General features: G+C 40.1%; 2 protein-coding genes across 5 annotated transcripts in view; one reads left to right on the top strand and one right to left on the bottom strand.

The window, feature by feature from the left end:
* Positions 1 to 7,621, top strand: part of LOC126974905 (E3 ubiquitin-protein ligase HECW2) — a 168,440-nt gene extending 160,819 nt beyond the window's left edge. For all 4 annotated transcript variants that reach the window (XM_050822628.1, XM_050822629.1, XM_050822630.1 and 1 more), the window contains one exon: positions 6,240 to 7,621. In XM_050822628.1, the coding sequence (XP_050678585.1) occupies positions 6,240 to 6,498 (259 nt within the window). In that variant the 3' untranslated portion in view covers positions 6,499 to 7,621. The remainder of the gene's footprint in view (positions 1 to 6,239) is intronic.
* LOC126974963 (plasminogen activator inhibitor 1 RNA-binding protein-like) lies at positions 7,617 to 10,005 on the bottom strand. Its single transcript, XM_050822728.1, has one exon. It carries the CDS (start codon positions 9,839 to 9,841, stop codon positions 8,672 to 8,674), a length of 1,170 nt encoding a protein of 389 aa, XP_050678685.1. The 5' UTR covers positions 9,842 to 10,005; the 3' UTR covers positions 7,617 to 8,671.
* Between the last annotated feature and the right edge of the window lie 4,100 nt (positions 10,006 to 14,105).

Raw genomic sequence — 14,105 nt, 5'->3', positions numbered from 1 at the left:
GGCAGGCCATCGACAGGTAATATGACTCCCGAGCTGGATGTGAGCGACTGGCGAGCGAACACGGAGTACCGCGGCGGCTACCACGACGCGCACCCTGTCATCCTGTGGTTCTGGCAGGCCATCGACAGGTAATATGACTCCCGAGCTGGATGTGAGCGACTGGCGAGCGAACACGGAGTACCGCGGCGGCTACCACGACGCGCACCCTGTCATCCTGTGGTTCTGGCAGGCCATCGACAGGTAATATGACTCCCGAGCTGGATGTGAGCGACTGGCGAGCGAACACGGAGTACCGCGGCGGCTACCACGACGCGCACCCTGTCATCCTGTGGTTCTGGCAGGCCATCGACAGGTAATATGACTCCCGAGCTGGATGTGAGCGACTGGCGAGCGAACACGGAGTACCGCGGCGGCTACCACGACGCGCACCCTGTCATCCTGTGGTTCTGGCAGGCCATCGACAGGTAATATGACTCCCGAGCTGGATGTGAGCGACTGGCGAGCGAACACGGAGTACCGCGGCGGCTACCACGACGCGCACCCTGTCATCCTGTGGTTCTGGCAGGCCATCGACAGGTAATATGACTCCCGAGCTGGATGTGAGCGACTGGCGAGCGAACACGGAGTACCGCGGCGGCTACCACGACGCGCACCCTGTCATCCTGTGGTTCTGGCAGGCCATCGACAGGTAATATGACTCCCGAGCTGGATGTGAGCGACTGGCGAGCGAACACGGAGTACCGCGGCGGCTACCACGACGCGCACCCTGTCATCCTGTGGTTCTGGCAGGCCATCGACAGGTAATATGACTCCCGAGCTGGATGTGAGCGACTGGCGAGCGAACACGGAGTACCGCGGCGGCTACCACGACGCGCACCCTGTCATCCTGTGGTTCTGGCAGGCCATCGACAGGTAATATGACTCCCGAGCTGGATGTGAGCGACTGGCGAGCGAACACGGAGTACCGCGGCGGCTACCACGACGCGCACCCTGTCATCCTGTGGTTCTGGCAGGCCATCGACAGGTAATATGACTCCCGAGCTGGATGTGAGCGACTGGCGAGCGAACACGGAGTACCGCGGCGGCTACCACGACGCGCACCCTGTCATCCTGTGGTTCTGGCAGGCCATCGACAGGTAATATGACTCCCGAGCTGGATGTGAGCGACTGGCGAGCGAACACGGAGTACCGCGGCGGCTACCACGACGCGCACCCTGTCATCCTGTGGTTCTGGCAGGCCATCGACAGGTAATATGACTCCCGAGCTGGATGTGAGCGACTGGCGAGCGAACACGGAGTACCGCGGCGGCTACCACGACGCGCACCCTGTCATCCTGTGGTTCTGGCAGGCCATCGACAGGTAATATGACTCCCGAGCTGGATGTGAGCGACTGGCGAGCGAACACGGAGTACCGCGGCGGCTACCACGACGCGCACCCTGTCATCCTGTGGTTCTGGCAGGCCATCGATAGGTAATATGACTCCCGAGCTGGATGTGAGCGACTGGCGAGCGAACACGGAGTACCGCGGCGGCTACCACGACGCGCACCCTGTCATCCTGTGGTTCTGGCAGGCCATCGACAGGTAATATGACTCCCGAGCTGGATGTGAGCGACTGGCGAGCGAACACGGAGTACCGCGGCGGCTACCACGACGCGCACCCTGTCATCCTGTGGTTCTGGCAGGCCATCGACAGGTAATATGACTCCCGAGCTGGATGTGAGCGACTGGCGAGCGAACACGGAGTACCGCGGCGGCTACCACGACGCGCACCCTGTCATCCTGTGGTTCTGGCAGGCCATCGACAGGTAATATGACTCCCGAGCTGGATGTGAACATTCCCACAGGCTATCGTCAGCTGACACAACTCAAGGTGGACGTGAACGTTCCCACAGGCTATCGTCAGCTGATACGACTCAAGGTGGACGTGAACGTTCCCACAGACTATCGTCAGCTGATACGACTCAATCTGGACATGAACGATCCCACAGGCCCTTGCCTTCTCGCAGACCATCTTCACGTAATATACGATGTTGGATTTGGGCGTTGCTGCAGGCAATCGACAGATAATATTACACCCGAGCTGGACATTAATGAAGTTCTGGGAAAAAAAATTACTCGCAAGCCTCTTTTCGTTTTGGCGATCCAAAAGAAAGATCCAAAATGAAAATGTTTGATAAACGAAATACAGACGACAAAACACCGACACTCCATTTATAAATCATAGCACAATCAAAGTATAACATCATTAAAATATTCCGACGTTGAAAGCAATCAGAATAGCTGACTAGGATAATATTTGTGATTACTACCTACTGCGTATCGTTTTATTAATTTTAAAATCATACTACGATAGTTAATTGTCTTACAATTATTTACCTCGTATATCTAGGCTACCTAGAGAACATTGTTCTCATACATGTGTTATGTCATATTTCCATAGAAAGCTGTAACATAAAAACCTATCTGTGAGAATACGCCTTCTTACATAATTATGTACAACAGATAATCAAATTGCCGTTGTTATCATTAAAAATCAAAATCTTTAAAAATAAATAAAAATTTATATTCAACTAGCCACCCGCCCCGGTATGTCTAATAATTATTGTAAGTAAGTATCTAAATGTAAATAATTTATTTATTTATTTATAGGACAACCAGTAGTTGTTACATTCTAATATGCTTAAAATATATCAAATATTAACAAATAATGAGTTGAATGTACAACAAATTAAGGTGTCACAACATGCACAGTCTTTGCTTCCGTGACACAAGAAAACAATTATATAAAATAAAGCAAAAATTATAAAATCAAGATATGAATTTGAAAAGAAGGAAAAAAAAAGAAGAAGAAGAATATTAATCATATTTTGGCGCCTAACAATCTCGTAATATTTTTTTTAAAAGCAGGTATGAATCTTTAAAAATATCTACTTCACCACAGATGGAGTTATAAGTTCTTGATAGACGTGGTACGGGAGAAAATTGCTTAAGGTTAGTTTTGGCAAATGGCTGATGGAACAGGCCAGCTCCGACCTGCGCACGCCTTGGTACTCGGCGGGGAACTCGTAAGCTGATGGAGTGCACGAGTGATGGACTGTCGAACTGATTTCTAATTATTTTGTATAAAAATATTAGATCTAGCATTTGTCGTCGAACAGAAAGACTTTTCAAGTTAAAGTGTCTCAACTTATCGCAGTACGATGGCAATTGCTTATGTACCCCACAAGAAAAAGCAAGGTGCCATAAGAACCGTTTTTGAATGCGTTCAACTCTTAATTGGTGAATGTTGTATAGAGGAGACCAAACGATGCTACAGTATTCTAGATTACTGCGCACATAAGCATTATACAGGGTTATTTTAGTTGTTGGATTGCGGAATTTTTTACAGTTACGGATGATGAAGCCTAGCATTTTGGAAGATTTATTAATAACATTATCAATATGAGGCAGAAACGTTAATTTGTTATCAAAAAAAACCCCTAAGTCTCTAATATCAGTTTTATCCTCTAGAATTAAACCATTAATGCTATATTGAGTTCTGAGTATATCGCGGTTGCGAGTGAATGTGATAGAGTAACATTTACTTGTGTTCTATATCATTTTATTATTAGTACACCATTTGTATATTGCATTAAGATCTTCTTGTAATAAATCGCAATCTAAAGGGCTTGTTATAGTTCTGCATAACTTCAGGTCATCTGCAAAGAGATAAGTGCTACTGTGTTGGATGTGAGATACAATATCATTAATAAATAAATTGAACAGCCATGGCCCCAAATGAGAACCCTGAGGTACTCCTGAGATCACTGCGTAATTGTCGGATTTGAAGCCCTTCACCGCTACGTATTGAGTTCTGTTCGATAAGTAGGAATTAAACCATTCCAAAAGCGTCCCGCCTATTCCATATACCTTTATTTTTTGCAATAAAATAATATGGCTAACTCTATCGAAGGCTTTTGCAAAGTCCATGTAAATAGCGCTTACTTGTACACCAGCATCAACTGCATTTACTATTTCATTATGGTATACAACCAAGTTAGTGCTCGTTGAACGGATCGAGTGAATCCATGTTGCTCATGTACGAGAAGTTGTTTTGTATGGCTCTTTAAATACGGATAGAGCAATACTTCGAATAACTTCGCAAATACGGACAGAATTGAGATGGGCCTATTATTCGAATAATGAAGAGAGCCATTCGCTATTACCATTGCTGTAAAGAGTAAAATTTTCGTTTTAAATTATAAGGTAGATACTATTATCGGCTTTTATAACTTGCCACCAAGAATGGATGTGGTCGATGATAACCAATCCTTTATTGAACCCCTGCCTTGATAACGTTATCACTCGACACAACTTAACAATAACTGCACAATATAATTATTATTATATGACTACAGAAATTTTAATAAAATAATCATGTTTCGATGTTCGAGTTTACTTAGTGATATACAAATAAAATTTGAAAAACAACAAAATTTTATGAACGATGCGGGACTCGAACCCATGACCTCCGGCGTTCCGTGCCGGTGCTCTAACCAACTGAACTAATCACAAAGCATACAGGATTTTATAACGATACGTCCCGCATCGTTCATAAAATTTTGGTGTTTTTCAAATTTTATGTGTGTATTAATCCTAGAAGTGAGGGCTATCACTTTAAAAACATAACAAATTGTTTAGATTTACTTAGTGATTTTTATGGCTCTAACTTATGTCAGATTTTAATTGTTTTAAATCCGTTTTACATAGGGCTATAGATGTTTTCACAGCAGAGTGTTTTCTTACAGATAATTATTAATACCAGTGGGAGGCTCCTTTGCACAGGAAGCCAGCTAGATTATGGGTACCACAACGGCGCCTATTTCTGCCGTGAAGCAGTAATGTGTAAGCATTACTGTGTTTCGGTCTGAAGGGCGCCGTAGCTAGTGAAATTACTGGGCAAATGAGGCTTAACATCTTATGTCTCAAGGTGACGAGCGCAATTGTAGTGCCGCTCAGAATTTTTGGGTTTTTTGAGAATCCTGAGCGGCACTGCATTGTAATGGGCATGGCGTATCAATTACCATCAGCTGAACGTCCTGCTCGTCTCGTTCCTTATTATCATAAAAAAAAAATCATATTTTAATAATTTAGGAACCGACATAAAAGGGCGAAGCGCAAAACCGGACCTCCTGGCTGACCAATTCTTTATGTTTTCTTCTTAGGTATAGTAGTCTAGCAAAGCAGATGCAGTCTTGCAATCTAGACTAGACTCCTGAATATAAAAACACATAGTTAACAAAGTACAGATACAGATTGTGAATCTCCTCAGTAGCCTCAATAGGAACTATATGGCCACCTAACTATCAATTTAACCTGACACTGTCTAAAGAATTCTGAAAAGAATGAACCTAGAACCATGTGGAAATCTGCACATCACAGCCAAATTTTGAATTGTTTGCTTAGTTTTATGTGTGTGGTCTAGCGGTATTGTGATAAGACCACAACCTTCCTGTTGATCAATTCCAGCTGTTTGTCTAACTTCTTGGTTGCTATAATTTCATCAGTTATTGGTAGTAGAGATCCGAATCGATTATTTTTGTTAATGTCCCTAAAATCCCACCATATACCCAGCAGCAGCTTATTGCGAGTTAACCCGGGTTATTTCAGTCTATGAAGCCTGTCCATTGACCGCGACATTTTTCGCACATTCTAATCGTACCTACGTGATCTACTTTTCACCAGAATCAATCTCTTCAAAAACATTTTGGTTTCATTATTCAATAAAAACTCGCAAGTGAGTACTTACACAGTTCATTAGGTTTCTTGGAGTGAGTTCGTGTGGCACCTAAATGTCGTGCTTTTTCGTGTAGGATTATTTGGCGCTTATTCTACAGCTATGTTGTACTACTGCTACTACTGATAGGCCGATCTAGCTGCAATTTTTCAAATATGGCGTCCATTTTATCCGTAGGGCGACCAGAGCTTCATCATTAACATCAAAATTCCCGGATTGCAAACACTAAACCAACTTCTGTGTCTATGAACGTCACAAATTTTCGCAGCTCGAGTTGCATATTGTAATAACAGTTTATTAATTTGTATCTTTTTTTAAATGCAACCATTTATAATGTTTTCAAAACTAGCCAGAAACAAATAGTACGTAGGTACTAAAGAGATTTAGTTATTACAAGTTTATACATACTATATTCTCACATATTTCTTCAACAACCTCTTAAAAGATTATATATTTTCAGATTTACAAATGAGCAACGCCTTCGACTGATGCAGTTTGTGACTGGGACGTCATCAATACCCTATGAGGGATTCTCGGCACTTCGGGGCTCCACAGGCCCACGGCGTTTCTGCATCGAGCGATGGGGCAGAATAGAATCACTGCCTAGAGCTCACACCTGCTTCAACAGACTCGATTTACCCCCATATCCCACTCCACAGTTGCTTTATGAGAAATTACTCTTAGCTGTTGAAGAAACAAATACTTTTGGGATTGAATAGAGAGCAGTTGTTATTGTAGATATTTAGAATAGTGACATATAACTGTAATTATTATTAGTGTCTGTAAATAAATGTTGATTGGTATGGCCATGTTGTCTGTGTAACTATTATGTATTTAAGGTAAAATAGGAGACATGATCAGAAAAAACTGTAATAAAATTAACTAATACTAATAGTATTATATTACAAGATGTTCAAAAATAAATACATAATACAAAGCATGGTAAGTTATTTCTGATCATGACTCTCATTTAACCCAACATTTAAGATTTCAAGAATAAATACAGCTAACTATTGATTTATTTTTATGTACTTTTAGTCAGTAAATTAAAGTAAATGAAAATAAATATGACATGTGTAAAGGCTGCCAGCTCAGTTTATTGACCATCTGAGTATAAGTTAAAGGCTATCAATAACAGTGTATACATATATTGTTTTGTTTATTATAATTCATAAACATGTCTATGTTATGTATTGTGGCTGTGAAGCGGACCTAAAAGCCGTATTTAGTTAGTATGCTGTCATCTTAATTATTATTGTATTGAGCTTACGGTGACAGACTATTTATATCAGCTAGTACCCTTGTACCAAACTAGATTATAGTTATTATTTAGAAAAGAAGGGTGTAATAGGTACCTACTCTTTATTGGCTACCACAAAGAAGCTATAAATTTTTAGACATCACTTCCTAGTCAGCTACTATAAATGCTTATAATTTACATATTAACAATTATACTTTATTGCTTTCCTTCTCTATAGTAACACTATTTATAACATAAGACTCCTAAGTATTCAATTGACTGTTGTGATTTTGTTTACAATATTATGTTCCTCATTTATTTAGAATTATTTACAAATAAGTGGATAAAAACAAAATTTTATGTAAAATATTGCTACATATTATTTTCAGTTCAAAACATTAAGTTATAAGTTGATGTGTTTGTAAATACTTATTATTTATTACTCATAATTTTCAATGATTTAATTAATATGATATAAATAAGTTGCTAAATAGATCTAATAATTTAAATACTTTGGTTAGTTATATTGTTTATTGTAAAATATTCTAACTTGTTTCATGTGAAAGTGAGGAAATGTCAGTAAATTAAACTATAAAAATAAATTTATGTTTTATTTCTGTTTACACTATTCATAAGGATCAGTTCCAGTTCCCGCTACATAAGTATCAACAGATTATAACATGGTGACTGGTAGACCTTCAACAAAATTACATAACACATAATTAGCACCCAATTCTACTGATTTAGTTCCATCCCAATGCAAATATTACTTCTTGCCCAGGGGGAGGCCTTATATGTTTAATAAAAGGTAAAATGCACTAAAACAAAATTTCCACACATACAAAATGTTTATTTTTCAAGTTTGTGTAACAAAAAATCAACCTCATTAATATAAGACCTTATCGTTAAAATTTTCAAGACTATTTACAGATATTTTCACATGGAGGTAAGTTCCCTGAGGGTGCATCTAATGGGTACTACCACCGAGACATTCTGCATCAATGCATATTATGTACTGTATATACCAATATAACAAGCACACTATATGCTCGGGAAACTATTGACGATAACAAATGCAGTGCTATTCCACATATCAAATATGTTTACAGGATCAGTAACAGAACATTTATTGTCAAATACAACACTATCATAGTACTTTCCCTATTGCAAGTTGTAATGGACTGCTAAATGAATAGATATTGAGTCTGTGTTTGAAAACAAACTTAAAATATAAAATGCAACAAGGGTTATGTTGACAAAAACTTTTAACTAAATTGTGACATAGCTAATTAAGATAGTGTCACAGACTGAGTAAAAAAACGTATATTGTTCACCTTATAAAACAAAGCTGATGTTATAGTAGTAAAAGCTGATGTTATTTGATGATCCATATTATATAGAATATGGGAGGGTTCTAAGAACATGTTACAACATCCTCCCCCTTCACATTGCTAGTAGAAAATTTTAAGCAGACCAAATAATATTTCATATGACCAAGTAGATTAGTTTGATGGACTATCATTTTACGCAATATAATACACACAAATGTAAATATTTTGTATATTTACTTCAAAAATAACGCATAGGTACAATATTCAATTTGCATCTCTATAGTACTCGAAATGGGAGAAAATTAGTGGCTCACTGTTAGTCTAACTGAGAGAGGGGAAATCCTTGCTGTCATCCACCTTTGGCGGCGCCACCGGGGAGCGCGGCGCCGGGCGCTCGTCCTGCGAGACCTCTTCGCGCGGCACTCCGCGGCCTACGCCCCGCCCGCGACCTCCACGGCCTCGGCCTCGAGGGCCTGGGCCACCACGCCGGGCGCCATCACTAAACGTGAACTCAATGCCCAGCAGCCGCTTTTGACGACCCACACGCTGCGGATAGTCAGAAATGTCATACTCCTCGTCGCTATCATCATCATCTCCACCTTCCTTTTTTTTTTCCAGCATCACCAAATTCTTCCACTGGCTCAGATCCTCACCCTCTCCGGCCTTTCGCAAATTGTACTGTGGAGCGGTGCGCTGAGCGTTCCTAAGCGCCTTGTACTCATCAAGCGTGAGCTCCCGCGGTTCCTCTTCGACAGGCGCCGTGCGCTCGGCGTCCGGCTGCTGTCCATCACCGGCACCCGTAGCAGCGCTATCGGCCGGTTTCTCTTCAGTAATGTCGGCATCAGAGCCAGTTTTGTTCAACTCGTCAAGATCGTCTTTGATGGTGCCCCAGTTGTGGGAGCCCCCGCCGTCACGTTTGTCCACAGGCTTGACGCCAGTTTTATCTGAGCCGGACCGCCTGTCAAATTCACGTTTACCACGATTGTCAAAGCCCGGCCTCGGCCCGCGTGGTGGGCCATCACGAGGTTCGCGTGGAGGCCTTGGACCGCGACGTTCACCACCTTCCTGATTATCATTAAAGTTTCGTCGCTCGAAGTTAGGCCTTCGGTCTCCGAAATCGCGCCGAGGTGGCCTCGCACCTTCTTTGGCCTCGACGGCTCCGTTTTGGGGACGATCCTCCCGACGGCGAGGCGGTGGACGTTCTGTATTACGTTCGATGTTTCGCACAGGAGCCTTACTCTTTTGTTGTTCGCCACTCTTTATATCCTGAGCCTTAACATTTTGAGTTTCCTTAATGCCTTTTCTTGCGACGACGTTCACGCTTTTAGGCTTGGCTTCAGGTTTCCCCTTATTCTCCTTCTCGGCTTCTTTGGTCTTCTTTTTTTGTTCTTTTGCTTGCTCTCGCGCTTTAATCGCGTCGAGAGGATCGGACTCATCGTCCAGGAAAAGAGCATATCTATTATCCACCCCTACACCGTACGAATTCTCCATTGTGATTCTCTTGATGTTTGGAATTCACAAACACTGGATGTTATTGGATTAATATCACTCACTTAGTAAGGCGACATTTTGTCTTATTTTATTGATTTCATTTAATATGGCGGACGAACTATCACACTAAAACGCCATATGACGGCAGGAATAGAGAAAAGAATGAAAATGGCCGCAGTATCAGTATTGCCAACTCTCATTCAAAATATTACCATTACCTACCATATTGTCTATGGCGTTTTAAAAATCTCTTAGACTTAATTACCTACCATATATAGCTAACCTGAGAATATTGTAGATCAATAATTACCTATTGAAAATGGTGGATTTTTCTTTCTTTTAATAGAAATTCAAAAATGCTTATTTTCTCCAATTCCAATTATTGGTCTGCTGGTAGGTTCGGTTGTATAACATTTTGATAAGTCAAACATTTCATATTCATGATTAAATACAATCTTACTATTCCTACTCAACTTCATCCGCTTAAAATTTGTATTTGTTTTTGAGGCGTTAGAGGTTAAATATTTTGAGTTCTTTTGTGTTGAAGTAGATTGAATTACAATAATACCAAATATACTACTCGGGCTAATCAACATGACTCCTAGCTCGATCTTGACAGTCGCATTGCAAGGGCAGCAGCGATAGCAGAGTTAGACTAGCCGTTAAAATTATTAACTTAAAACTGTTATTATTATAACACTGTTAAGAATTAAATGTAAACACAGCGTTATATTTTACTGCATAGTTATACATCACAATTTGTTAAATTAACATTAGCAACTACAAACTACAATTTACATAAGTTTTTTTTAACATTAACAATTGATTTGCATTTACATACTAGTTCTAGGTTGGTTATTCTAATTATGTAAATTCAACATTTAAAAAAGGAAAAATTTAAGTAACTTTAATCTTAATGAAATTATACAATGTGAGTATATTATAAGTATGAAATTAAAAACATAAAAGTTAGGATTATTAATAAGTAGTTAACTATTGAACAATCTAACACAAACAATTGTCGATCGTGGTCGTAATTTTTTCTAGAACTCTTTTTCTGTATGACCTAAGCGTGTCGTGAACAATGTCATGATGGTTAATATCGTTAAATGTTGTAGATACTTTAACAGGACCATATTGTTTCACAACGTAAGATACGAAATGTTTGTGTTCTTCTTTTTCAATATATTTTGCAAAACCTGCATCAAGGGTAGTTCCCGCAGTTAGTTATCATTAAATTATTTATTTATAAAGTATTCCTTCTTATGGACTTCTTATGTTGTGTTGGAATATTGGACGCTACTCATTGCTAACGCTCGCTCTGTTCTATAACAGATATACTACGCGCATGCTTTCGTGTACCACGCATTCACTCCCACTCTGTCTGTTTGAGCGTTGAACGTTTAACGTAACTGTGCTCTCATACCCCCTCCGAGGTAGCGTTAAACGTCTAACGCAACCTTGTTGGAAGTCGCATTAGAAGTTTCAGTTAAAATAAAATTTATAATCGATACTCTCTATCGACGATTGGCTGTAGAAAGATACTCTTGCTTCTGTTCACTCCATTTCTACAAAATTTACAATTAGATTATGTATTATTGTTTTTATTGCCAGATATCGCGTTTACCTTCATTGTGACCTTATCACGAGAGAAATGATCTGGCCTTCCATGAAAAGGTAGAGGTGAACATAGGAAAGCTTTCAAGTGAAATGCCAGAAATAGAAGAAAATGAAGGACATTTCTACCAATGAGTGTCAGAATTACTACTATTACGTGAAGTCAAAAGAAGTTATGGGTTAAGAGATGAAAATTTGTATAAATCATTCATCATAGAAGTTTGTTTTTACATCTTTGTTTAGATGAAAAAAGTTGCGACAGTGATGAAGATTGTAGTAAAGATGATTATAGAGAAAATTTTGATATACGAAATGTTGATATAGTTCATTCAGTACTTATTAACAGTAACTCTAAACTCTCTAACACTCTAACTCTTCTCTTTAACTCACTGCTTGTTTTTGTTTTACACCTACGGCGCTATGTTCTTATAATAGAGTAGAATTTACAGCATATATTTGTCGGCATCTTATAGTTAAATTCAAAAATAAGTTATAAAATTTTTGATCAAGTAAATAGTAAAAATTCGAAATAACAGAGATGCGAGTCCATGGATCCCTATTCCTTTTCCTTCCGTCGAAAGTACTTACAAAACTAGGTTCAATGTGTTAATGTGTTTCCCATTAGTAAGAAAAGCACTTAATAGGTACTACACTATCGGCATCCAGCCTGGCGCATCTATATATAAGACTTGAAAATGTATGAAACACGTACTAAAAACAATGACGGCAAACGCTGTCTTGCTCTAACATACATTGGACTCTTTTGGTTGTTTTGGTTTGAGTGTCATGTGACATGTCATTCATTCAAAATAAAAGTGTCTGTTACCACTGTTACGTACGTATTGTCGTTTTCCTTTACTTTTTTCGTGTAATTACGGCACCCCTGTATTTATGTCATTCAATGCCCAAACTTGCACTACACGCGGTAATGATCAATATTCGCTTCAATCAAGTAAACTTGTCAAGTGCACTTAATCGTTTCGAAACACGATATACTGGGTATGGACTATATTTACATCATTGTTTTTTGATATTTTTTTTCTTATATACTCTATAAACGCATTAGTAATAATAGATCTACAAATGCTAATCTAATAATTATCAAAGAAGATGTAATATTATACGTTACATATCAGGCAATACTTAACTCGTAGACTGAGAAAACAATAGACAATGCTGCCGTGCCACACTAGCTTCCGTCTTACTCACACGAGAAAAAGAAAAACTTATGCGAGTCTTATGTAAAAAAATAGATAGAGTGATTAGATTTTTTGTTTCGCCATGCGTGCCGGTTTTTTCAAGGTCAGCACACCCGGTGTGCTAAGCAAACTTGACAGCGCTGCACAGAAAACTTGTGAAACGTGTGAAATATCCACTATTTATTCAACGTCAGTGTCAATTTTAAGTAGAATCGAAGGAAATATGGTGCGATGTTGTGTTTTACGATATAAAAGAGATAGTGAAAGAACACTTGTGTTTTATTATGTACCTATTGTACCTATAGATATAGGATATTATCTGTCTCAGGTTGGCCACGCTAAACCGATGTCTAGTTACTGTACTTGGTCTATGTTTGAGGAAGAATGATAGGCAATATCAAAGCTTTACCCTACGTCTTTTTTTCTTAATTCAGTGCTCGATATCCAATAATTTATCTTAAAGCATCTAACTAACTAGCAGGACAAATGGTTTTATCCATTACATTCATTTGTTTGGTATTAAAGGTTTATTGAATAATATAATGAGCATGATGTGACTATTTTCATTCAGAATTTATGATAAAATAAAACAACACTGAAGCTAAGTGGCATTGTATTAAAACAGTAACATACTAATACTTACTTACTACTACTCACATTAGCGGCCAACCCAACATATTTCAGAGTTGATTTTGTGCGTTTGCGTTTTACGTAAACATGGCGAAAGAGAGTGAGAGTAAAAGTCGTCTATGAAGCGCTCTAAGTGCTGTTCTCTTTCTTGTGTGAGTGAGATGCAAGCTATCTAGAAGTCTATAGTTTTGTCAGTCTACCACACAGAACCGTGCATGACCAAGGACAAACGAGGCAGTAACACCACGGCACCCCGCTCCACACTCAACGTGGACTTTTGCAATATCAGGGGAATTCACTCCAATTTAAACGCAGTCCACCACCACCTTGAGACGGCGCAGCCGGCCTTGTGTTTCCTTACGGAGACGCAGATATCTCGACCTAGCGATACGTCATATTTAACGTACCCCGGGTACAAAATTGAGCACAATTTTTTGCCTCATGCCTGGGTATGTGTGTACGTTAGGGAGGATATCTGCTGTCGCCGTCTCGGCAATTTTGAGGGTAGGGACCTGTCCACTCTCTGGCTCCGCGTAGATTTAGAGGACCGCGTCCGCATCTATGCGTGTGTCTACAGGTCCCATAGTGGTAACGCAGAAACCGATCATCTCATGGGCTGCGTTCAAGCGGCTCCGCTGAAATCGTAGTCTTGGGTGATTTCAACGGGCACAATGCCGAATGGCTTGGATCACGTACCACAGACTACGCAGGGCGATCTGTGCATAATTTTGCATTGGCGTATGGTCTGTCCCAATTGCTCGAGTCACCAACGCGGCTCCCGGATGTGGATAGCCACATGCCGTCGTTATTGGATCTTC

Source organism: Leptidea sinapis, chromosome 34 (assembly GCF_905404315.1).
Source record: "Leptidea sinapis chromosome 34, ilLepSina1.1, whole genome shotgun sequence".
NCBI lineage: Eukaryota > Metazoa > Arthropoda > Insecta > Lepidoptera > Pieridae > Leptidea > Leptidea sinapis.
This window is presented reverse-complemented; position numbering and strand designations above follow the sequence as displayed.